The 23,946-nt window shown below is 51.8% G+C and overlaps 11 protein-coding genes across 11 annotated transcripts; 5 read left to right on the forward strand and 6 right to left on the reverse strand.

Annotated features, from left to right (window-relative positions):
• Positions 1-151: 151 nt before the first annotated feature.
• PC9H_001887 (uncharacterized protein) lies at positions 152-2,336 on the reverse strand (the record flags this gene model as incomplete). The annotated part of the gene is made up of 12 exons (XM_036771533.1): positions 152-239; positions 301-444; positions 494-622; positions 680-705; positions 757-812; positions 869-1,069; positions 1,123-1,236; positions 1,287-1,555; positions 1,604-1,689; positions 1,742-1,844; positions 1,899-2,034; positions 2,087-2,336. 12 exons carry the CDS (start codon positions 2,334-2,336, stop codon positions 152-154), a joined length of 1,602 nt encoding a protein of 533 aa, XP_036626154.1.
• A 1,738-nt stretch (positions 2,337-4,074) lies between these two features.
• PC9H_001888 (uncharacterized protein) lies at positions 4,075-5,086 on the forward strand (the record flags this gene model as incomplete). Its single annotated transcript, XM_036771534.1, has 2 exons — positions 4,075-4,214; positions 4,276-5,086. 2 exons carry the CDS (start codon positions 4,075-4,077, stop codon positions 5,084-5,086), a joined length of 951 nt encoding a protein of 316 aa, XP_036626155.1.
• Positions 5,087-5,167: 81 nt separating this feature from the next.
• Positions 5,168-7,245, reverse strand: PC9H_001889 (uncharacterized protein; the record flags this gene model as incomplete). Its single annotated transcript, XM_036771535.1, has 6 exons — positions 5,168-5,896; positions 5,952-6,083; positions 6,139-6,696; positions 6,749-6,887; positions 6,952-7,137; positions 7,190-7,245. 6 exons carry the CDS (start codon positions 7,243-7,245, stop codon positions 5,168-5,170), a joined length of 1,800 nt encoding a protein of 599 aa, XP_036626156.1.
• Positions 7,246-7,513: 268 nt separating this feature from the next.
• Positions 7,514-7,918, reverse strand: PC9H_001890 (uncharacterized protein; the record flags this gene model as incomplete). The annotated part of the gene is made up of 4 exons (XM_036771536.1): positions 7,514-7,546; positions 7,601-7,674; positions 7,752-7,811; positions 7,867-7,918. The coding sequence occupies 4 exons, from the start codon at positions 7,916-7,918 to the stop codon at positions 7,514-7,516; spliced, it is 219 nt and encodes a 72-aa protein (XP_036626157.1).
• A 2,147-nt stretch (positions 7,919-10,065) lies between these two features.
• On the forward strand, positions 10,066-12,502 carry PC9H_001891 (uncharacterized protein; the record flags this gene model as incomplete). Its single annotated transcript, XM_036771537.1, has 3 exons — positions 10,066-10,561; positions 10,612-11,739; positions 11,793-12,502. The coding sequence occupies 3 exons, from the start codon at positions 10,066-10,068 to the stop codon at positions 12,500-12,502; spliced, it is 2,334 nt and encodes a 777-aa protein (XP_036626158.1).
• Positions 12,503-12,872: 370 nt separating this feature from the next.
• On the forward strand, positions 12,873-15,535 carry PC9H_001892 (uncharacterized protein; the record flags this gene model as incomplete). Its single annotated transcript, XM_036771538.1, has 3 exons — positions 12,873-13,841; positions 14,784-15,119; positions 15,176-15,535. 3 exons carry the CDS (start codon positions 12,873-12,875, stop codon positions 15,533-15,535), a joined length of 1,665 nt encoding a protein of 554 aa, XP_036626159.1.
• A 257-nt stretch (positions 15,536-15,792) lies between these two features.
• Positions 15,793-16,552, reverse strand: PC9H_001893 (uncharacterized protein; the record flags this gene model as incomplete). The annotated part of the gene is made up of 4 exons (XM_036771539.1): positions 15,793-15,922; positions 15,980-16,191; positions 16,254-16,445; positions 16,502-16,552. The coding sequence occupies 4 exons, from the start codon at positions 16,550-16,552 to the stop codon at positions 15,793-15,795; spliced, it is 585 nt and encodes a 194-aa protein (XP_036626160.1).
• A 332-nt stretch (positions 16,553-16,884) lies between these two features.
• PC9H_001894 (uncharacterized protein) lies at positions 16,885-17,937 on the reverse strand (the record flags this gene model as incomplete). The annotated part of the gene is made up of 5 exons (XM_036771540.1): positions 16,885-17,023; positions 17,080-17,438; positions 17,492-17,671; positions 17,724-17,763; positions 17,816-17,937. 5 exons carry the CDS (start codon positions 17,935-17,937, stop codon positions 16,885-16,887), a joined length of 840 nt encoding a protein of 279 aa, XP_036626161.1.
• Positions 17,938-18,264: 327 nt separating this feature from the next.
• On the reverse strand, positions 18,265-19,374 carry PC9H_001895 (uncharacterized protein; the record flags this gene model as incomplete). Its single annotated transcript, XM_036771541.1, has 5 exons — positions 18,265-18,594; positions 18,650-18,708; positions 18,765-18,772; positions 18,828-19,278; positions 19,353-19,374. 5 exons carry the CDS (start codon positions 19,372-19,374, stop codon positions 18,265-18,267), a joined length of 870 nt encoding a protein of 289 aa, XP_036626162.1.
• Positions 19,375-20,784: 1,410 nt separating this feature from the next.
• Positions 20,785-21,851, forward strand: XYN1_1 (Glycoside hydrolase, 10; the record flags this gene model as incomplete). Its single annotated transcript, XM_036771542.1, has 4 exons — positions 20,785-21,065; positions 21,119-21,684; positions 21,735-21,775; positions 21,834-21,851. The coding sequence occupies 4 exons, from the start codon at positions 20,785-20,787 to the stop codon at positions 21,849-21,851; spliced, it is 906 nt and encodes a 301-aa protein (XP_036626163.1).
• Positions 21,852-22,847: 996 nt separating this feature from the next.
• Positions 22,848-23,602, forward strand: PC9H_001897 (uncharacterized protein; the record flags this gene model as incomplete). The annotated part of the gene is made up of 4 exons (XM_036771543.1): positions 22,848-22,899; positions 22,956-23,040; positions 23,101-23,332; positions 23,390-23,602. 4 exons carry the CDS (start codon positions 22,848-22,850, stop codon positions 23,600-23,602), a joined length of 582 nt encoding a protein of 193 aa, XP_036626164.1.
• Between the last annotated feature and the right edge of the window lie 344 nt (positions 23,603-23,946).

Genomic DNA, 23,946 nt, shown 5'->3' on the forward strand with positions numbered 1-23,946 from the left:
CAGAAGAATCAAATGGCAGAAGTCATCGTGATAGGAAGGAGTTGTGCGTAATCGGACAAGGCACGTGGTGGCTGATGTAGGAAGTAAGTGAGGACACGAACGGATCAATAGGCGGAGAAAGCGTTCAACGTTTAATTCTGAAGTTCCTCGCTTAATAATATTCCAGCTCGGAGTCTCGGATAAGTTTCTCGGCGGCCGGCGAGCGAGGAGCGATTCTGCATGCATATGGACGAGGATAGCTAGAAGTATGGCACCAAGAAGTTCACAGCTGAGGCTGAGGAGATGCAAAAGTATCCTCACGATAATAGCCCCGTGGTCATTACCGCTTCTAACGCAATGGGATTTCCTAGTTCATCAAGGGGCGGTTGGATGGAGAATACCGAAAGTGTGCTTGCTACGATGATGTACAGGGAGCTGTCGCTGAAAAATCGCCCTGGGCACATTCTAATCCGCAATGTAATGAGAACGTACAATGTAAGGGGAGGATTCATACCGGCGACCAAATCCGAACGATGCTTGATTAGGATGTCTTACTTCGGGATTGATCTCCCCGTCTTTGAGAAACCGGTCAGGGTTGAAGTCAAATGGTCTGGGGTACATCACTGGGTCATGCAAAATAGACCTGAAAGGTATCAGTGAGTAAGGATCAGCCACACGGACCACATAGATATCTAGATACCAACTGCAGCCAACGACAATAGAACCCTAGATCGGAATATGTGTCAGCCTACCGTAAACGCTCCAAGGATCACGGACCTTGGGGATGAAATATCCGTCATACTCATCATCTGCCATGGACGCATGTGACACAGCTACCGAGAAATGTTGCCATCAGTCCGGAATGGACCCCAAAGTGTGCAGCACCAACCAAGCGGCGTAACTTGCTGCCATCTCATAGCCTCTTGAACTATTGCTTGAATGTAAGGTAACTGAGGTCTATCTTCGAAAGTAGGCAAACGACCGCCAATCACGGCATCAAGTTCAGTATGCGCTTTCTTCTGCACCTCCGGGAACATGGCCATGGCCAAAAAGAAGGCTTGGACCGTGGAGACCGTGGTGTCCGCTCCGCCTTCAGAACATAGTTGAACCGAAGAAGGCCACATCTTTAGTCCGTGAACGTACCTGCATATGAGACTGCTGCACAGTTTCTGGCGATCTCCTCTTCTTCTGCCCGCTTCTCTCCCTGGGGCAAAACTTCTAGCATACTCGCCGCTATACAAGGCACAGCTGTGCCTGCTTTCTAGAGGTCGGTCGGTTAGCGATGCCACTTTATGGCGGGGTTTGACTCACGAGGGCTTCCTTCACTGCGTCCCACGGACGAGTGGCCATTACGGTATTTACCTTCGCAGCATGTTCTGCGAGACGTTTGAATCCAGCCCCAGGTATCCATGACGGGATATGCTTCAGAATAGGGAATAGATCGACCAGGAAGGTTCCAGGAACAGTTGCGGCATTCAAGCTAGAAAAGGCTTCTTCGGCAGTCAGGATGTACGGATCACCCTTCTCAAGGACTCGCACGCCGTAGGAAACGTCCATGATCATAGCGGCAAAGGTGCTACGCGCTATAGGTAAGCATTCGGGATAAATAAGCTGAAGGCCTCACTGGCGAATGTGATGGGAGAAGTTTTCAGGTGATCCCAATAGTCGTCGGGTAAAAATTCGTGCCTCTCTCAATTGTACAGGTCTGTACTGAAGGAACAAGTCAGGGAGCTGCATCCGTGCGTACAGACGAGAGACCAACCTTGGGAACGACATTGGGATGAAAATATTGGACGAAGAGTTTCCTATGGCGCTTCCACCAAGGTCCATAAGGAAGGAAGCCCAAGTTGATTTCCCATTTCATCCTCGAAGAATGTATTTCAGGGACTGGGACAGATCGAAACGAACGATTCAGTTACAATTCAAGGATCATGGGCAACCGTGGGCGATCCGAGTAGATGGCCGATCGCTTGTCAAATAGGTCGAAACAGCGTTTCGCGGAACCGAGCACAATGACAGGTTGACCGACGACGTTGAAGTGGATGATATCGGAGTCTAGAGATTGCTTGAGAGAGAACGAAGATACGTGTATATGGCATGATCCTACTGTATTTCTTGAACCACGAATCATATACTAGCCAGGGCTGTTCCGTGGGCATTTCTAGTAAGTTTCCGATGATCGGGAGAGGTTTGGGCCCTGGAGGAAGAGGACAACGGGGCTTTGGTGGCCTCGCGAAGGCCCGCGCAAGTACGAGCGCCCCAGGCACAAGGAGGATGCCCAAGAGGTAGAGCCATCCTAGGTTGTCTCGCGTCGGGGCACCCGAAGAGCCGATGATATCAAGAAAACTATCGTTCATGACTGTTGGTTCTCAGGCGGGGAATGCAGGGGATGGATTTCGAGAGATAGGGATATCTTCGCTCTGCTTTATGTGCTACCATGTCTCTCGACGAGGTGTACCATCATTTTTCATGGGAAACACGATAGTCCTTTTCGGTAAAGAAGCGTCCGCCTACGCTTAGAAATAAATGGAGCCTACTGCAACGAGTGAGTGAATCCTGTCGGCCCAGCCTTCCTTGAGATAGAAGTTGGAGCTTTGGTCTGGCTAGCGACTCCGTGGTGTGGGTAAGATATTGGCGGAATATTCCTGCTAGAATGAAATGACCCCCGGGGACCATTGGATAGCCAATGTAAAGGATACGGAATGGGAATCTGTAACAGAGTGGAAATATATCAGCATTGGTCATACAATTGAGCGAGAATATACGCACTCCGACCAGCCTACGCACCTGTAATGTGTTGTTTTGTTTACAATAAGGCAGAGTGCTGGCCGGGATAGTGAATGGCGGAGGAGTGTGTTTTCCAAGTCTTCTGGCCCGGCGGTGGATATGTTCGCCATTATATAACGCGCCCGCAAAACAGTTATTGTAGGAAAGTAGTAAGTTTGTTTGATGAGCCAGACGCTAGTACCTTCCCAGAGGTTCAATCTGTATGTACGACCTGTGGTGGTGTGATCAAGGCGTTTCGAATATTTGGAACCAAGAACTTGGCCCCGTGTTCCCAGAGATGTGCACCGAGAATGTCCAGCCGTTGTCCAGCCGCAAACGACATGTTGCTTCGAAAAAAGTGGCACGACACTATCGTCCACGTAAATCTTTCAGCTGCCTATTGTATTGTCTTCGGACCATTGTATTCACAGACTCTTGTGAATGTGATGCTCTTTGCCGTTGATCTTCGGTCATCTGAACTGGAAGGTACCGTATCCAATGCCCCCGAGCCATTAGAAAGTCGATCAAGAAGCGCACACCAGGCTTCTACATGAGCTGCGTGTTCATGCTATCTACGGCACCTCGGAATCTGTGTCCCTGGCCGAAGTTCATTCGCTCCCATTGGAACGGAATTGCTGACTGATGGGGGTTGATCAGAGTCAACAAGAAGTCTTACCAGCCAACCACATCAGAGAACCGTTAATACAGCACAAGCAACTCGTTGAACGGACTTACGAGACCTCGTTGGGCAGGAACACCTGGGGAAACTCCACATGATTACATTGAATGTGCAATCTAAGTGTTCTCATGTTTATATCTATGTCCAAGGAAGACGGAGCTCCTTATTGGAAGACCTACTGGGTTGTGAGTAGACCAAGGATTGCGCGGCCTAATTATTCCCTCAGCCTCTTGTTATCGCGTGTTCCAACCGCCACTGGGGCAGACCATAGTGTCTGACCTGGCGTGCTTGGCCCATTTTTTTCGATTGTGTGTAGGACGTCGTAGAACCCCCCAAAATTCGAAGAACAGGCGAATACTGCTCGCTCCAATCGGGTCCTTCAGATGAATTGTTAAATTCGTGATGCATAGGGTTTGATGTGCTCAATCAAGCCTCACCTAGTAATGAGCTCCACGATAGTGTACTTAGCTCTTCACCTTCAGAGCCAGGTCCCTTCAAGTTGACTCCAATACAATCCCATTAACTGGAGTCACCAAACGCTCTACGGGGTTGGGTCACTGGTATGGAACTGAGATTTGGTAGGTCACGTTACTAGCAACTCCCTTGGAGAACAACGGGCCGGGTCTCTCACAGCGACGATCACTCTCCCCATGGACGCTCTCAGTTTCCCCTCAATTCCCGAAGATATTGAACGCTGTATCATTGAGGCTGTCGCCTTAGACTATGTAAAGACCGCAGGCCCGGCAGAAGTGCTCAAACTGGTTTACATCTGTAGAGCATATCGAGCGTGGTGAGTACGTGCCCTTGTTTTGCTGCAATGAAGTATAAATACTCAATCTGGTTTTGGCCAGGGTGTACCCCATATTATACAGATCCATATATGTGGAAGACACAGACGAATACGATGCTTGCCTTGCAAAGCTGCGAAACTCGCTCACACAATCACCCCATCTTGCTGGTCTTGTTAGGCATCTTACTTTCCCGAACCTCACATCCATATCTGAGTATGTGATGGCTATCGTCCCGCTCTGCAATAACCTGGTCAGCTTGGCTTACTGGGCATCGGGGGGCTCCAGCACGCCGTGCACAGAGCTGCCCGGTAGTTCAACGTTGGACCTGTCAAAGTGCACCTCGTTGCGCCGACTGGGCATCGTCTTTTCAAGGGTCGTGGAAATACCCCCCAAAGTGATCGACCCCAACGTTCTCCCCCAACTTATCCGTCGTCTCACCCATCTCGACCTAGTGGGCGGCAATAACGTCCCATGGTACCCTCTCCTCCGCTACTTCACTTCCCTTTCACATCTGTTTCTCGGCGTGGAGAATTTCGACCCTCAGCTCGAACAAATTCAGCTTTTACTCCCAGCTATGCCTCCCGCGTTGATCGTCTGTATTTTGTTTAAATTCGGACCGTCCGTGGATGTGTCTCACACTGGCACCGTCTGTCTGGCTACTGGTGACGTTGATCCTCGCATAGTCATCGGTTTCGACTCCAAGGCGCAGAAATTGGCGGTACCTTTCATCAATCGCACCTTACTTCAATTCGCCAACAGGCGTGAATTGTTGGCCGATTGGGCAATTCTCGATGACCGCCTTGATTTTTGGGCAGAGGCAGAGGCCATCATACATGCTAGGCGCAGGAAAGCACATATGAAGGCATCATGATTCACGACATTACTACTGTTTCCCGGAATCAATTATGTATCATATTGTAACAGAGCAACGAACTTAGTCACAGTTATTTATTCATTGCCCACTCATCAACCGTTCTACTTCTAGTTGCACGCGAACCCTCGCCGCCTTGCCTTCAGGCGAGTCCCCGCCAATAAACTTCCCATTCCCTAGTCCGACAGTAACCCCCTCGTATAGCAAACCCAATATCTTCACCCATTGAATACCCCACAGCGCCTTGGCCTCACTCCCCAACACATCCAACGCCACAAACAAAACCTGGGGGGCTACCGCACTAACGAGCAACGAAGGCTCGCTCATCATCCTAGCGAACCAGATCCAGAACCTGGGTAATTGGAACGAAGGTGGAAGCGGCTTGTCTGTCTGGGAAACGGGGATCGCGAGGATTTGAAAAAACACTCGCATGATACCCGAGATCCGTATTCCGTACTCGCTGTTGCTTTCGAAAGCTTCGCCGCCGCTTGTCCTATACCCCATAGCCTTCGTGCGAGAAGCATTGTCGCTCCACGGTTTGCCATCGAAATCAACGGGGGGTATTACAATGGGGATAGACCAACTGCCCACCCGTTGCACGAGTTTGGCAAGGAAGATGAAGTGGAAGGATGGGAGAGCGCTGAGTAGATGGCGTGTAACTCGGGCCAGGGGGATGGCAGCCCGCTTCTCCGCAGTGACCTCAGTTTCGGCTTGAAGTAAGATGGCTTTGGAAAGCGAGGAGAGGGCAGAGTAGTAGACCTGTTGTGGGAGTGATGGGTTCGGCATAAGAAGACCGTATATTTGGCTGGCCTGTATCCATGTTTAGTTCTCGTAACTTGAAGCAAACAATGCAGACTGTACTGACTATACGGCTAATGGTCTGGTCATCATTGGTTAACTGCCCAATCTTTGGTGTAATTTGCCGACGTAAAGCACTCCATGCAGACTTCACTGCCTTGTCGGCCTTTACTGGTCGTGTAGCCCCCGTTTTCAGTTGCTAGACGTTCAAAGGAGTGAATGGGCGCCATTGTAGTGTGCTAAGCACGACTCACGTGGAGAGCTTGTCTGGCTTGCCGCCAGTCTTCTAAAGCAGTCGATACGCCCAAGGCCTGCCGCTGGTCCCGTTCAGCCTTTGTTCGTTCATCTTTCTCTTGTTGCTCCTTCAGTAACCTCTGCTCCTCCTCTTCCCTCTGTTTCCTTTCTTCCTCCTGCTTCCTCTTACTTTCCTCTTCTTCTCGCTTCTTGGCTTCCTCTTCCTGCCTCTTCTTCTCTTCGAGTAGTCGTCGCTTCAGTTCCGCTTCCCTCTGTCTCTTCTCCTCTTCCTCCTTGACCTTCCGCTCCGCCTCTAACTTTGCCTTCAACTTGTCCTCTTCCTGCTTTATGACACCCTCGATCCGCTGCCATTGCTGTTTCGCTCTGGTATCCCACAGCTCCTTCAGTCGCCTTTCTTCACTCTGCTGGTGCAGCTGAAGCTCTCGCAACTTCCTAGCAACTTCATCAGCTTGCCGGGCATGAAGCTCAGCAATGTGTTGAGCTTGTCGTAGTCGTAATCTCTCCTGCTCTTCAATCAATTGATGTTGAATCTGGGTTTGTTCTTTCCGAGCTGAGAGCTGTCATAAGTCTAAGCATGGTAATAGCAGGAGGGGAGCTATAGGCACGCACGAATGCATCCCGTCGTGTATCCTTCTCCCATTCCTCGTAGGGGTCATGGTGTCGTGTACGCAATCGTATAGCAGAAATCGTCTCGTCAACATATCGGCGTTCAGAGGAGCTCAGGGAATTGCGTGCTTCTGATGGCCTCCTAGTAAGGATTTGTTGAATGAGAGGCAAGTTCTCGAGCTATCGCTACAAGGGAGTACACTCACGGCTGAGTTTGCACCTCTAACTCGGACTTATACATGAATGATCCAGAGGAGGAAAAACTGGAGCTCGCCACAGAGGCCGAATCAGACAGCTCTGAAGCGTAGCTTCGGTCAGAGTCATAATCTGAATCATCCGAGTCGGATTGCAGGCCGAAAGTAGACGACCTCCTACGCTGCTTCAACGTCCGTCTGGTGGATAAGGTGTAAGAGGTCTGATAAGCTGGTTTAATGGACAAGATACCTCTTGGAAGCCCGCGATGGCGATGGCGATATTGAACGAGGAGCACTGAAACGCATTTGTGGCCTGAGCGCGTCGATGAGAGACCGACTCAGGTGCGACGAATTGCCACAACTGACCACGTGGTGTATGGTTTGGTGTTGCTTGTCGACCGAACAGGAGACAGGAGCTTTTCAGGGCCCAAAATAAGGAGAGATTGTCAGCGCCGTACGAATCAAGCAGCCATTTTAGTGGTACATTGAAGTAGTAAACTCATGTGTTTATTTATTTAGTATTTCTCAAGATACAGATACAATCCAATAGTTGATGCAGTTACAACAAGGCAGTTTATTTGGTAGCGTGGGCTGCATCGTGAGGTGCCTATATACATTCCAGGTGAATGCTGTTAATCGAGTAGAGTGAGATAACACGTACGGAAGCCGTAATATCCAGAACACGAGCGAGGGCATCGAACTCGGCAGAGGTCGGTGTCACCTTTCCGGTGCAAACTAGGTTTGGGTAATTACGATCGATGAGATCTGAGGCCTGAGGCCTGAGGACTCCAACCATGTAGTTCGTAACTTACCGTCAATGACGTGCTGCTCAGGTTTGCCTAGTTTGCTTGCGATCTCTCCGTACGAATAACCTTTGTAGAACTTGATCAAGAAATGATCAGCCAGCTCACTGGTGAATTTACAGACCTTTTTTCTCCTTGGCAGCCGCAAGGGCAGCGCATTGCGGGTTGGGGGCCATTATTTGAGCTTTGAGGGAGATGCGGGAGTGAGCGCGATCGTATAATCAGACGGAGGGCACTGTGACCAGAGCTCCCTTGTTTTATATATGTACACCAGCGATGGGAATCATGGTGGGTCGCGTAATCCAAAGCCAAGGATTGGCTTAACCAGCTGAGATTCCTGAACTCGGACAAGATCAGATGAGCGTTATCGATGGTGCACTGCGCGGGTGATATCAGATTAAATATAGGATAGAAGTGCGTACCGTATAACCGCTGACCACGGTATAAGACCGTGTGCTACGGATGATAATCTTCAGGCGTGTTAGTTATGAGGCTGGAATACTCTGTAGCCCGTCGAACCCTGATGCAATACAAAGATCTTCGTTATTTTGAGAAGGGTCTGCATTCTTATGTTTCGGTATATCGGTGCGTATTCATCGAGGGTGTATTTGTATTTCATTCTGACTTCATTCATACTTGTCATGGTCGTTGGCCGGACTGTCTTCTTGCTCTAACCACGGGGAGGTCGAAGGCAATGGTATACGGTGTCACTTCATCTCCGCAATTGAACTCGTATTTCGACGCGTCGGCCCATGGATAATGGTGTATCTATCGTCCGTCTTCTAAATCCCTTAGGCCTGGCAGGGGCTAATTTTGTTCTTCCTGTCACGTGCATATTCGGCGCCTACTGTACTTCCCAAGTTCCAATTCTACAGACTTCCAACTCAGACTGTGCTAACCCGCTTGCAATCATTACAGTCTACTCCAGTGGAACTACGCAGCGGTGATAGAACGACTGGAACCATACTTGGGGTCCTCCCGTCCTGGCCCTAGGTATTCTTGGTCTTTCTATCGGAACAGGCAGCAATTGCTCTGACTCACTTCCAAGCCCGTGAAGCTAGTCTGATACCTACCCGTTCCTATCCTCCCTCGAAATAACCTAGTCAATTACGACAGCGATTAGTGCAAGGATAAAATCTCAGACCGGTGGTCTCCCTAGCTAGACAGGTATCATTGAAGGTCTAACGCCAGACAGCATGGTTACAAAAGCGACGAATGGCGGTCGCGAGGCACCTCCGTCATCGCTTTCTCCAGTGCCGGTACCTGCACCAGACACGTTGACTTCACAATGTTGTCGAGCCAAGTGAAGTTGTCGTAAGTGATCGTTCATGATGATACAGCTACGTTGGTTTCCGATATTTTCGTGAACATGATCAGATGGCGCTCGCTTTGCTTTACCGTGGTTCTCGCAGCGTTCGCTGTAGCGGTTCCCATTCAGTCGAAAGACGATCCAGTTGGAGAGTACTTGTGCGACTTTGGTCATAGACACACGGGACCTGGAACCACTGGACACACCGGTACATTTCATCCACTTCCAAATTTTTGACCATTTGACCCTGGCATACCTATAGTACCTCTTCCCCGAAATCCAATTGCCGTGACCTTTGCCAGTGAACACCATCCTTCGTCAGAACACGCCGCGCCGGACTGGCATACTATCGTGCAGCCTTGCTCTCACGAAGGGGGGAAAGTTGAAGGGAAAGCGCAGCAGGCCTAACACGATCTCTGACCTTGCTCATCAGTATTCTCCTGCACGTTTTGCAGTATTGGAAGCAGCCGGAATCCATGCTCGTTGTTGTACTAATAATACGGAACAATCGATACTCCGGCCAGAAGCGTTCTGCGTGTCAGCTGCTTAGAACATGTCTATAAATACCCAACGACGAAGTGGCTCATTCACTTGGTAAGTCATCATTAGAATCGCAAATTGCGTCTAGATAGTGACTTCTGGGGGTCAGAACTAGCGCGGGGTTTGGTGGGTAATGAGCATTCTAGTTTCATTCTATTAGCCGACAGGCGGCCTGGGGGCGAGCCCGCATACAATAGAATAGGAAACGTCGGCATCATAAATAGAGCGAGAGTCGTTCCTATTCGCTTCAGCGTTCGGTAGCCAACCACCCAGTAAGTTCCTTGTCAATCGCCAAGCATTGTTATGTTTTATAGCCTTTCTCTCCATAATTGTGTATGTGCACTTAATAACTAATCGACCTCTTAGACCCGTCCGCACTGCTATCGACTCCCTCTCCAGGATCGATATTGTAGGTCAACTCACAAGGTCATCGTCTTCAATACATCTCACGGTGCATATTCTGTGTAGTCCAGGATGAAGCACTCGTTCCTCTCCCTGGTTCTTCTTTCTGTCTATGTAGCCGGCGCCCCCGTTGCTTCCCACCATCGCCACCACCACCACCATCACCACCGACATCTGCAGTCCTATGCCGTAGTCGATGGAAGCCCGCGCGGCCCTGGAGCTCACGTGGATGGCGCAGGAGTTTATGCGTCCACGAAGGACGAGCTTGCAGCTGAACTAGACGCAGCAGGGTTAAGTTACCTCACCCCACAAATCAAGGCTGGCTTAGCCGCCGATGCAGGCGTTCGCGCAGGGCTAGGCGCAGGCGTTGACGCGCGCTTGCGAGCAGGCTTAGCGGCAGGAGCGAAACTAGGCCTCGGATTGGGACTCAATACGAACGTTGCTACTGGTTTAGGTGCTGGTGTTGGCTCAGTTGTCCACGGAGTTGGTGCTGGTGTCCATGGACTCCTCGACGGTGTTGCTGACGGTGTTGCTGGTTTGGGTGCCGGTTTGGATGCTGGATTAGCAAGTGAGTGGATTGTTATCTTAAATACTCTGGCTTAATTAAACCATCGACAGCCGATGCGCGGCTCGGGCTCGGGCTCGGGCTTGGGCTTGACGCAGACGTCGACGCTGATTTAGGGGCTAAGGCAGGGCTCGGAGCCGGGGTTGGGTTGGGTGTAAAAGCTGGTGCTGGTGCCGGAGCGGGAGTGGGACTTGGAGCCGGTGCTGGTGTAGGAGGGAAGGCTGGGTTAGGTATTGGTGCTGGGGTAGGAGCAGGTACTCGCCTCGGTGCTGGTGCTGGGTTGGGAGCTGGCACAGATCTTGGATTGGGACTCGGAGCCAAGGGACGGTTGGGTGCAGGCATAGGTGCAGGCATAGGTGCTGGCGTAGGTGCTGGATTAGGAGCGGGAACACAACTTGGCGCGGACATTGGGCTAAAAGGGAAAGCAGGACTAGGGCTCAAAACAGGCCTTGGTTTGGGGTTGGGATTGGGCGCTGATGCTCGAACACGTCTTGGCGCAGGCGTCGGAGCGGGATTAGGTGCAGGAGCGAGCTTGGCTGCAGGTACTCGCGTCGCTACGCAGGCGGGCGCCAACGTAGACACAGGTCTCGGTTTGGGACTGGGAGCGAAAGCTGGACCAGGCGCCAATGCGGGACTCGGTGCAAGCACAGGCGCCGCCACAACCACCCGTCTTGGAGCTGGATTGGAATCGAAGGTTGGACTGGGTGCTGGCGCTCGCGTTGCTACAAAAGCAGATATCGACGCAGACACTGCTCTCGGACTCGGACTCGGACTTGGACTCGGAGCAAAGGCTGGGTTAGATGCTGGTGCCCGTGCCGGCGCTGGTCTTGGAGCAGGACTGGGAACGAACGCGGGCCTGGCCACGAGTGCTCATGTCGCCGCAAAATCAGGCGCCGGCGCAGATGCAAATCTCGGGCTAGGCTTGGGTCTGGGAGCCAAAGCCGGAGTCGGTGCAAAAGCAGGTCTTGGTGCAGGTGTAGGCGCAAACACTCGTCTTGGGGCTGGATTGGGAGCAAATGCTGGTATTGGTGCTGGTGCCCGAGTTGCAGCAGCAGCAGATGCGGACGCAGACGCAGATCTTGGGTTAGGACTGGGTTTGGGACTTGGATTGGGAGCAAAAGCCAGATTAGGCGCCGGCGCCGGTGTTGGCACTGGCGTTGGTCTTGGAACTGGATTAGGGAGTGAGTTCGTTCTTTTCATCATAGATACAATTTCTGATTTGATTTGATAATAGCAGCGCTCGGGCTTGGACTTGGACTCGGCGTAGATGCAGATGTTGATGCGGATTTGCGGGGTAAGATTGGGTTGGGAGCAAAAGCCGGTGTGGGTGCGAGTGCGGATGCGAAACTGGGAGCAAAAGCTGGACTGGGTGCTGGAGCAAGGGTTGCTGCAGCCGCTGTAGCATCCGCAGCACCATCGCTATCCACATCGACCGCGATTCTTCCCCCTTCCACGTCTACTACTTTGACGCCCACCACTCTTTCAACGATTGAAACAGCTGCAGCAGCAACACCGTCAACACTCACCGCATCTGCTGATGCATCCATTCCTTCTACGACTTCTATAGCTGTACTATCGGATGCCGTCTCATCGTCATCAGTTGCCCCCGTCACCATTTCAACCACAGCGACGCCTTCTTCTACCTCGGAGCCAACTCCATTGGCGACAGGGACAACTACGAACGCAGTAGCATCCTTGCTAGCTGCGTCATCTACTCCGCCTCTTTCTGCCACCGCTGTGGAGACACCCCTAGAAGGTGACGACCCAGCGATCATCACAGTGACGAGCCATACAACCACCACCATCGTCCATCCCACGAGCACCGTCGCTGCCCCTTCCACCACCACTCCTAACAACACACCCGTCGTTGCGCCAGCAGTCCCAGCGCCAGCAGGCGTATACCCCACCCCCCTCGGAGACTCAGGTGCTGTGCAAACAGCCTAAAGGCCGATGTGGCATGTTGGTGGAATTTTGTAATAGTGAGTGTACACAAGCACGGACTTGAATGTGTAACTGACCACACTGTTACTCAGTTTAGGGTTCAATTTTGGTCATTTTTGGTGTTAGGCGGACGACAGGTGATGCTATGTTTGAAGGAATCGTAAGACCTCGCTCGGGGATAACCTCCACGATTTTATCGATAACGTCACATCCTACTGGTCATCCATAATCTATATCTATATTATTCATGTACATTATATAGGTACGATACCATGTGCTAAACACCTTTTCTTGCATTGGCAATGGCAGGTCTGGGCAGATCGGTCACGCGACCGTCCTGAACTTGACCACCGTACCGCAACATTGAGCAACGATGATGTTGACGCTACCTCCAGAAATGCTGGAAGCGGTGTTTGACAGCGTAGACGATAAGCAAGTACTGCTGAATGTCCTGGTCGCTTCACGACAGTTCCTCCAGTTGGCCGAACGTTTCCTCTACGCGCGGATCGTCTTTCCACCGTCGTTTCTGAAGTCAACAACGATGAAGCTCAGAAGGCTCCACGAAGCGCTCGAGGCGTCGGATCGGCGAAGAGCATCCTATGTACGAACACTCTCGCTTACAGCTCAGGGAAATGAGGACCGTATCCTCATCGTCGAACTTCTGATGAAGACGGTCAACTTGAAGGACCTCCGGCTCACTATATCCCCCCTTTTGATTTCGCGATTCTTCCGCCAGAGCTTCCCATTCGCCCTCACGAGTCTTCATATTGCATCGAGCCGGACGGTACGCACAATGAGCTATAGCTCCTTGTACCCAGACCTGCTGCATTTCTTGGAGTTACAAACATCGCTTGAAATGTTACACCTTTCCCACATCAACTTGAACATGGACGTTGAATTCCCCCCCGCATCATTTCCCAACCTCAAGACCCTGATCCTCGACTCTGTTCGAGTCCATCCCTTCGCCGACACCGCCGCCTGCATCACACATCTGTGCATGACTGGCGTGCGCAATTCCGCCCACGCAGACAACCGTTGTATGGAGTCTGTGCGCACACTCTCATGTCCAACAACGCATTCGGCGAGGTCAATGGCATCGTGGCTTCCTAATCTTGAGTGGTTGGAGTTTTGGGGTCCGATCAGTACGTCGACCCTCAAGAACTGGCATCCCGGAAACCACTGCCGACCCCGCGGCATTCGTTTGCCCCAGTTTACGTCGGGACCTCTGCATGAATTCCGTGCAGCATTTGATGATATCCCGACTCTCGAGTTCGTGGAATACGGCAATAGGGGCAGCACTCTGCTTAGACGGCGGTACCGTGATGCGACCGCCCCGGTGGCAGTTAGATGGTTGTGCAGGCCTGGCAAAGAATGGCTGGCGGATTGGGAGGCAGATGTGGTCCTAACTCCCTTGTGAATCCTTCCAGCGGGATCTTGATGAATGTGGAGGCCGCCAGATATGTCGTCTCCTACTGACAATGCAATACGTCTAGTGTAGATATTTTCATTCAGGTCGGGGGCGGGGGGGGGGGGGGGTTGTGTGGTCGCTGTCAGATATCTGTCAATTGACCCACGGTCTGTTGTATTGCTTGAACCTCCAAGTCAGGGTTGGTAAATTCATTGAGCCGGACATAGCGCGATGATCGATGATCGTCGATCGTCGTCTTTGCTCCCGTTCCGAGCGCGACTTACCACCAGGTCTGCTTTTGGCTAATAAATAGCTCGAATTGGAAATTTCCCCGAATCACCGATCGCCCATGCGAAGCCCAATCTATGCCTTGCACGGCGCCGTCACCACAGATACTGGTAGCGCATCCTATTCCGCTCAAGAGTCATCTCGCCTTTATATTTGTATCCAGCGCCGTCGAAAGCAGACGATCCTCGAAATTGCCGGCTCACCCAGATTCAGCGACATCGTGGAGGCTGAGGGCAGGTTTGATGTGTTTCTTGGTTGGCGGGGCGCCCGTTAGCATCAACGTCAACGTATGCAGGCTTCAGAACCATGATATGTCACCCTGGGGGGAGTACCACCGTCGCTGGGTAAGGTTCCGTTTCTTCTCCGTGCTCGCCTTTGGGATTGAAAGTCGTAAATTGACGCTGGCCCTGGCGGCGACGGTCTACAGAGGTACCTGATATTCGGCGCCGCTGTTACCCTCGGAGAAACGTACCCGCCCTTTCGAAGAATAAACACTGCTCGTGGACGGTCCGAAGCCTTGTCGAGCCTCAAAGTACGTACATCCCACTCATGGTCCTGTTCAAATCATCACAATGCAATATACTCCAGTTCCCATCCCTTCCGAAGCTCGCGACGATACCCCCGCCGTCGCTCCAGTTTGATACCCACTTCCTGCGGGACGAGCTGGACCTATTCGTTCCCATAATACGCGGCTATCGCACAGAAACGGAGCACCGGCGGCCTTGCGTCGAAACTGCGCCTTCGTCACCAGAAATATACCCCCAGACACCGCCGTCTTGCAGCTGGCCGGATCCGCCCTCGCCCTGTTTCCAGAATGCGTGCCTATTCGACTTCGCGCCTGAGCTCGGGGCTGGTGATGGCGTTGTTTATATATGTGATATCGTTCGAGGTGATGGGATGAAGGCTCCTACGAGAACTGTGCTGGTAAGCGGATATGACTGCCTTGGCTGTGGTATATCTTGGATCAACTTGACCCATAGAGTCACTCTGAGTCGAAACCGGTGATCGAAGCTCAGGCTTTACCGACACCACAACCCCGGATACCGAAGACGATAGGAAGTCGCAAATGGAGATATGAACAAAGGCGGGCCCAACGAGTGATGGAGGAGGAAGGCACTATCACAGCAACAGCGAGGACACCACTAGATTCGAGCTCACCCATCCCGATCGTTGGTTCATCTGCGACTGTAGCTTCAGAAATGAAGAACAAACCTACTGCGCCAAATAGACATACGCAAGCTCGAGTTGAATATCGAGAAAGATCACACTCTGGAGCCAAGACAGCCGTCCTAAATCCAGCCTTATCAGAAAGTAGCTTTGCTCTATCGTTTGCCCGCTAGACCTCACGATACTTCGGATAACGCCAAGAGAAAGTTCAAGGATAGAACTTGGAGCAAGCAACAGCAGCACTTAGCCAAGCTAGCCGCGGGAGATTGATACGAGATTGTACACGGCATAATTCCTCGCAATAAGACATACACAAATATATCTGGTTGTTATTGGGCATGAATAGTAGGAGACCACAAAGGCGACAGTTGACACACACAGGGGATACAAATACACTTTGATTCGAGACGGGGGGGAAGTAAAATATCAATCACTTAGCAGCCTGCTTCATCTCTTCTGTTGGGAACTTAGCGAACATATCTTTCAACTTATCAATTGGCGTAGCGATGAAGGCGCTGAGTGTCTCATAAGGAGGACGGTCAGGTGCACCCGGATGAGCACTAAATGACAAGTTACAGGTATTAGAACAGGGTTTGGGAGATGTTTGGAGAGCTTACCGCGTAGGGGCAAATCTCTTGGTACGGGTGAACGAAGCAGCAGCAGCTTCACTCCCTTCTGCACCGATCTTGGCTTCAAGGATAGGGAGGTCGTTGGTTTCTTCACTGTCGTTGTGCTCATGCAGGTGCTGCATGATTTCAGACACGGTCTGATCGTAAGGGGCCGTCCCAGGCTGGAGTGACTCGAGCTTGGAGAGCAAAGTCTTGACAGTCTGTTGCAAATAATAGCATGTTAGTAATTAGGAGGGTGTATGTATGCGTATCAAATTCGTACTAAGTGTTCCTTGCGGTCTTGATTCGCGAGGTCAAGCCCGTGTTGTCCGAGGTGCTTCTCCATTAAGGGGTACACGACAATCTCTTCCCCGACGGCGTGTCGAGCAATCTCCCAGGTGAGCTGGCGTGCCCAGCGTGTTTGCGCGTCGACGTCGCCCTTGGCTTTATTGAATTGCTCGTGGTACTCATACATCTACATTGAAGTCCTATTAGCATATATTCTGCGGTATAAATTGAGTATCTACATACCTCTTGGTGATCCTCCTTGATGGCGTCCGTGAGCTTCCTTGCTGTGGACATGGTTACTGTACTTTGGTGGATTGGACGAAATACGAGGAGGCTTTTGATACTTTGAGGCGCGGGTGCAAGGGTGCGGGGGAGGAAGGGACGTGGTCTGAACATGGAGGGAAGTTGAAGGAATGCTTGGCTTTATAGTCGAGAGCCCATGGCGTCAGCTGCATGTGGTTCCGATGGCCGTTGCACGCTGCGATGCGTAGCCTCTGAGAGTGATGTCATACAAGTTAAAGGGCACCAACGCTCGTCACACATGATGACTAGATGCTTCGAACACCGTCTGCCATGTAAGCGCTCAGAGGATACAACAGCTTGTGAAGGTACTCATGTAGTTCGATTCATAGTGAAGCATGCCATACTACGAGTACAAGTGGCACGAAGACGCCGGTGAACATCAACTGAACAGTAGAACATGAGGAGGCCTTGGTCCGAGCGCCGCTTACTGGGAGAAGTAGGACAAACGAGTGGAAAGGATCACTGTAGCCAACTGAAGTCTGAGGTCGAAGTCCAGACGGGAAAGATACAGAACTTACGCCGTAGATGTAGGTGCTTTCCCTTCGAGGGTGGCGGTGCCGCTAGCAGACGCTGGAGCAGAGGTCATGGTGGGATTAGAGTTGGGAGACTCCTGGGATGTTACCAATGGCTCCATGAGCTGGTTTGTATGCGTGTCAGAGGGTCGGGGAGTGTCCTCAGGCGGAGAGGGAACGAAAGGCGCGTCGGGGCCATCAGGTAGAGGCGGCAATGGTGGGGGTGCGATAGACTCAGGGGAAGCTTGGGGTGGGGTCGCGTCGCAGAAAGTAGAAGACCCCTCCGTTTGGTCAACCCGCACGCGGATGGGCGTAATGTCGAAGAATCTCTGATCGCCTTCATGGGACGCTTCGTAGAAGGTAAGCTAACGAGCAGTATATTTAGTGGACCTTCCTTGCGGATAAGAGTAACGAATACCTCATAGTCACCCGCTTTGGCACATGACGGCGGAAAATAGTCGAGATGTTTCACTGTGCTGGTAGGTTCACTATTCAGGAAGGTGGGCCCAGCCGCGACTGTGAGATTCAGACCCAATGGAACAGATATGAGGTATATCTCCAGGCTGTCGATACCAGACTGTGGTGGGGCTTGAGACACCTATGAATACCGTGAGGCGATAAGCAGCATAGACTGGCGGGGTATCACATACGTCCACGTCCACGGCTATGACAATATGATTGTGAACGAATCTGGAACTAGTTATCAATTTCGTTTCCTGCTCATGACTTGTAAACAACTAACGTGTCAGGCTGAGGGCTGTCGATTTTTGCGAGACCATTCGTCTTGATCTGTTGGGCCTCCGCGCTGCGGATGTGACTATGCACGCATAGTACGAGAGCTACGATCCACGAATGAACTAGCATTCTATGAAAGGAGCGAGATCCTGAAGAGTATGGGATGGTGGTCGAAAGGAAGTGGCCTTGGTCACACCCGTCTACGCCTCCAACATCTCAGCGCCGAGAAATGAGCGCGGGTGAACAACGGCAGTAGCTACGGCCCCCGAGTACCTCAGCGTCGGGTTTGGCATCGATAATCAATCACTGTGTGGGCAAAGTGATCTGGACGTGATGGAATCCCGTCCTATCACGCCACGGACAGAGATGTGATGGACGTATCATGATAGTCAATGCCTTCTGATTTGTTCATCTCAACAGTGTATGATTGGGTCTGGTAGGTATACTACGCACCCATCATCCATCCGTTTCCAAGCCCTCGGACAAACTCTCGAATTTCTGTATCTCCTGCGTCACGTTCTCGTAGTGTTTCAAGATCCCCGGCACCGCCGGCTTGCCAAAGGGCAGTCGAAGGGGGATTTCGCTCCTCTCGAGCTTGCTCAACTGGTATATTCTCTCCACGCCTTTCCTCGGGTCGCCGAACGGTCCTGCAAGAGCCGCCACTCCTCGCCGAAGCTTCTGGGTAGGTAGGTCGGGGTTCTCGTACGCTGGATGGGGTGGAAAGACGGGAAGACCGCCCTTCTCGAATATTCGGGTTTTGAACATGCTGGGTTCAATTATACAGATCTGATCGAGGAGGGGGACTTTGAGTAAAGGCTAAAGGAGATTAACGGCGACTTACTTTGATATTCCATTTAGGATCGATTTCTTTAGCTAATGCAGCAGTCAGGCCGTCCAAGGCTGAGATGCAATGGGGTGAATTATTTGGAGTTATTCCTCTCCGTAAGACATCTTACCGTGCTTGCTGGATATGACAGATGTGAGTCTCGACGAAGCTGCTTGTAAGGCGCGAAGCTTACCTTGCACTGTATATCGCTGCGCCCGGTGAATCGAGTTGCCCGGTCAACGAACCGCTTGTCAGCAGCAATCCTCCCTCGCCAGCGGGATTCAAATCCCTAAACACCCTCACCGCCTCCCTGCTCACACGCGCCGCGCCCCAGAAATTCACATCGAACACGTTCTTCGCCAGCTCGTCCTGGTCTGCGTTCTCCCATTCCGCGACAAGTGCGCACCCGGCGTTGTTGAATACGACGTCGCATCGCCCAAACTTGTCGTATGCACCGCGGAATGCGGAAAGGATGTCTTCGGGGATTGTGACGTCGCATTTGAGGACGAGGAGTTGGTCGGCTGGGTGGGTGGTGATGAGATCGGCGAGTGTGTGAGGGGAACGCGCAGTGGCGACTACGGTCTCGCCTTCGCGTAAGACGAGCTCTGTCATCGCTCGTCCGAAGCCAGAAGAAGCTCCAGTAACTAGAACGCAGCGGTGTTAAATTGGTATGTTCTGGACGCGATACTAACATTCAACTATAAGCTATATTACTCACTGAACCAGACCCGTGGAGCCATCGTAAGTTACAAGCTACTTGAGGATGAGATACCAGGGGGTTGTTGAGTAGCGATAAGCGCGATGATGGGTTTTAAGTTGGTCCGGTTGGAGTTATATACCATCCGGGCAAATGATATGGCTGGCCCTTATCTGATGGTTTACATGCCCAGTCAGCATGTCGTTCATTGGACTTGCCGCTGAAACGTTCGACGTGCTCTCTTGGGCCCATCGTGACCACCCAGAGGGAGCACGTTGGGCTTGGATTTCTGGCATATTCAGTCGGCGTGAGAGTAGCACTAGTGCGACCGCGAAATTCGTAGAATAGGTCTCACTCGATGCGCGAGACGATGGGCTGTACTGGCAGGGAAGAAGCAAGGTGAGTGCCACACACTTGGATGGAGCAGGGGCAGTCACATGACCATAGGAGGCTTTATCTTTCGCGTCGCGTTGGTTGCTGTCCCTTCTGCTTACTATGTCACACCAGGGACAGTCCAAATGGATCCTACAAGAAGCCACCAGAGTCAGCATGGGCAGCCATGGAGGTGCAGTCGAAGGAAGGATGGAACGTTCACCTGAACCAAGTACCCAGGCTCGCGCATATCTACATCAAGAAGAGGAGAGAACAGCTGCTCTGTCCTACACCCTCTTACTCGCTGCATCTGGCACGGGGACTCATCAACAGCGAAAATTGTGCGCTGAGTAGGAAGACCCCCACATCATCTTCCAGAAGCATGGTCAATCCACCCCAGCATGTTCTACCCCATGTTCAGATCGGAAAATCCAAGGTCTTTCCAAACACCACGGCGATGTCGGTTTAACGTTAGAATGGATCCGACGTTCAATGAAAGAAGCAAGTACGATGTGGGGCATCCGTGAAGCGCGCAATTGCACTGCAGCAAGTGCGAGGGTGCTCAACGCCGTGCGTGCCGCTGTTTCTCGGAAGGATTACTATGTAGTTTGTAGGGTTGTCAGTGTAAGTCCCCTCCAATCTGGATATGTCGCCCCTATGTTTGTCCATGACTGACGAACTTATCGATTATAGTCGCGCCGAAGTCTATTTCTGTCTCTCAATTGCGCGAAAATACGCCTGCCACCATTCAAACCATTTCGCCGACGATATGGTCGGCACAAAGTCACGCAGTGAGAAGCGTCGCCAAGCCGATGTTGACATCGAGGAGAACTCGCGAAGCACTGCGATGGCTGCCGTTCGGGGTATTGTGAGCAGCTATGTCTGTTCGTAAATACCTCGGGGAGCTACATGTGGTCAGATTGCGTCGTCAATTCATTGTCACCTAATCGGAAACCAGAACTTGGTTAAACACTACAGCCTCAATTACGGACTACAGCCAGTTGCGACATACTCTAACTTCCAAAATCCACATATAAAGCATGTCGGATTCGTGTCCAACTACTCCTCAACAGGACAAAAAATGGTCTCATTCACTGCTCTGCTTGTCACCGTTACTGCCGCCATCGGCGCCTTCGCTGCACCACCGTCAAATGCAACTGAAGGGTTCGGGCTCCTCCAGGCTCGTGCTGGGACCCCCAGTTCGACGGGTACATCGAACGGCTTCTACTACTCCTGGTGGACCGACGGTGCCGCCACGTGTACTTACACCAACGGAGCCGCAGGCCAATATTCTGTCCAGTGGTCGGGTAACGCTGGCAACCTTGTTGGTGGCAAGGGATGGAACCCAGGAAACAGCAACAGGTAAGGAACTCCGTCGCGTATCAAGATGGTGATAGCTGAGGTATCTTCCACAGGGCGATCAGCTACACCGGTACATACACACCCAACGGTAACAGCTACCTCTCCGTCTACGGATGGACGCGTAGCCCGCTCATCGAATACTACGTCGTCGAGTCGTACGGCAGCTACAACCCGTCCTCCGCTGCGTCGCAGAAGGGAACCGTGACCTGCAATGGCGCGACGTACACTATCCTTCAGACCACGCGTGTCAACCAGCCATCTATCGATGGCACGCAGACCTTCCAGCAGTTCTGGTCTGTCCGCAACCCGAAGAAGAACCCTGGCGGCGCCATCAGCGGCACTGTCGACGTCGGCTGCCACTTCCAGGCGTGGGCAGCCGTTGGAATGAACTTGGGGACGCAGCACAATTACCAGATTGTCGCCACCGAAGGGTATCAGAGCAGCGGGTCGTCTAGCATTACCGTTTCGGAGGGTGCTCCCTCGGGTGGAGGTGGAACTCCCCCCAGCCCTTCGACGACTGCCGTCCCTCAACCATCACCATCTTCACCTCCCCCTTCTCCTGGTGGCGTTGCTGCCCACTGGGGACAATGTGGCGGACAAGGATGGACGGGTCCTACCGGTGAGTAACCTTGCATTATCAAACAGGAGGGAAGCTCAACTTCTGTAAAGTCTGCGAGTCAGGGTTCACATGCACCGCCCTCAACTCCTACGTGAGTATCCCGACCTCAATTGTAAATACGGCCCATGTCTTACCCTCTCGCACAACAGTACAGCCAGTGCCTCTAGAAGGCCAATATAAAGTACGGGAATGTCAAATTACAATCAGTGTAACCGTGATAATTAAGAATCGTCTACTGAATACCGTAAAGTTGCGAACATGCTTTTGAAGATGAGGTGTTAGGTTGCACTAGGCTGGCGATACTTCAAGTTCCGTGAATACTAATTGTCAGTTACGCTCATTTCGGTCCCAACTCACATCGCATACACGCCATGCGATTGATTCGACTCTTACCTCGTCTAAATGTGTGTGGGACCGCCACGGTCCAGCTTGAAGCTGTTTCGTGACTCGTCGGGTCTCCATTCCAGTAAGGGGCTGAAGCGCTCGCCAACATCATCTTCCATCAGGCAGGCGGATGTTGTCAAACCGAGCCTGAAGCTAAAACGAAGTTCCAAGCCAGGAAAAGCTACCGCGTTGTATTTAGTGAAGCAAAACAAGGTCAAGTTGTGCGTAATATTGACAAATCTTCGACGTACCCGCACAGTCGGGTAGCCAACTGAATGTGTCCCATGTCATCAACGAGCGCGACAGCTATATTTGCTTGATATATTAGTTCCATACCAAAGCAGTTGATTGCTTCCACAAGACACTGCTAACTTAGCGCGAACTAAAGATGGGACGTGCATCCTTTGTAAAAAAAGGAGAAAAATTAGCAAGGTCTCCTTGAAAGCGCCATTTGCTGACTCGTATGGCGGTGAAACTCACTTCATTTTCTGGCAGGTTTCGACGATGTCGATACGACTTTGCAGTGAGACGAACGTTTGAGTGAGCGGTGCCTGACTGAAGGGCGGCGTCGGCAAGACGACTGCCACGCTGCCGAGGATTTGCCAAGTCCCGCCAGAAAATTGTTATGTAGTGCGGAGTTTCGATAAATTCAACATCAACTGTTTGCTTTCGCTCCCCCACCATCTCCGCGTTTCCCTGCTCATCGTTGTGCTGCTCCTCGTCGTTCATTAGTCCCCTACACGTTCTTTGCCCGCAAATCCCCAACCATTAATTGCAGGATGTTCTCTAAATCTTTCACCGCTGCCCTCTTCGCGCTCTCTGTTGCCAGCTGTCAGTTCGGTTCTTGTTAAGAAGTTTTTCGGTACTGATGTTTGCGTGGAATTCAGCCGTCTCTGCGACATGCACCAGATCCTACACCGTTAAGGCGGGGGATATCTGCGACTCCATCTCTGCGGCGAACAACGTCTCAACGTCAGTTGTCTTGTTCGGAACTCTGTATGCGGGGGGTTGACTAACCGGCCTAATCAATAGCTACCAGCTCGCGACAGTTAACTTTGGTCACATCGACCCAGAGTGCTCCAACCTCCTGATTGGTGACAACATTTGCCTGGGACATGAGGGCCAGGATTGCACATCGACCTACGTTGTCAAGCTCGATGACACCTGCGAACAAATTTCCGCTATCACCGGCGTGAACACCACCACCCTCTACTTGAACAACCCTCAAATCAACGCAGGATGCACTAACATTTACGTCGGAGAGGTACGCATTTCCCCATTTATCATGATTCGTTTGGAAGTTAAATCTTGCGGTGTATAGGTTCTTTGCGCGGCTTCCAGCCTGCAGGCTCCTCCCCCTCCCGTTGGGGCTGATATCCCAGCTGCTACGATCCCCGCCACGGCTACCCCTGCTCCTCCCTCCACCAAGCCTACTCCCGCGCCTGCACCCGCTGCACCGGCCCCTGCTGCCCCAGCTCCCCAAGACAACAACGATGAAGACGACGATGACCTCCCATTCTGCGACGAGCTCTAATTCACCTTTAGAAGACGAGTCTATGTGTCATAAGGCTGGGCCTCGTTTACCATCCAGCTCGTCACTTTACATTCATCACGTCTCAGCTGGGCGGCATCTTTCATTCCACATATCCCTATTATACCAGTATTCCGCCTTAGGTTGGAATCATTTATTCAGTCACTTCTTTTGCTTGCTGCGCATAACCATTTTACGCGGTAGTACTCTGAACAACGAAATTGATTTACAGTTGGATTTACGTGGCGCCTTCATCTACCGTAAGTGCTCAGCGTAGCCTACGACAGAGTGAGGATCAATACCGTCCGTCAGAGTTAGTTAGACAAGTCGCCAACGCCCGAAATAAC

This window comes from Pleurotus ostreatus (genome assembly GCF_014466165.1).
Source record: "Pleurotus ostreatus strain PC9 chromosome Unknown scaffold_10, whole genome shotgun sequence".
Lineage (NCBI taxonomy): Eukaryota > Fungi > Basidiomycota > Agaricomycetes > Agaricales > Pleurotaceae > Pleurotus > Pleurotus ostreatus.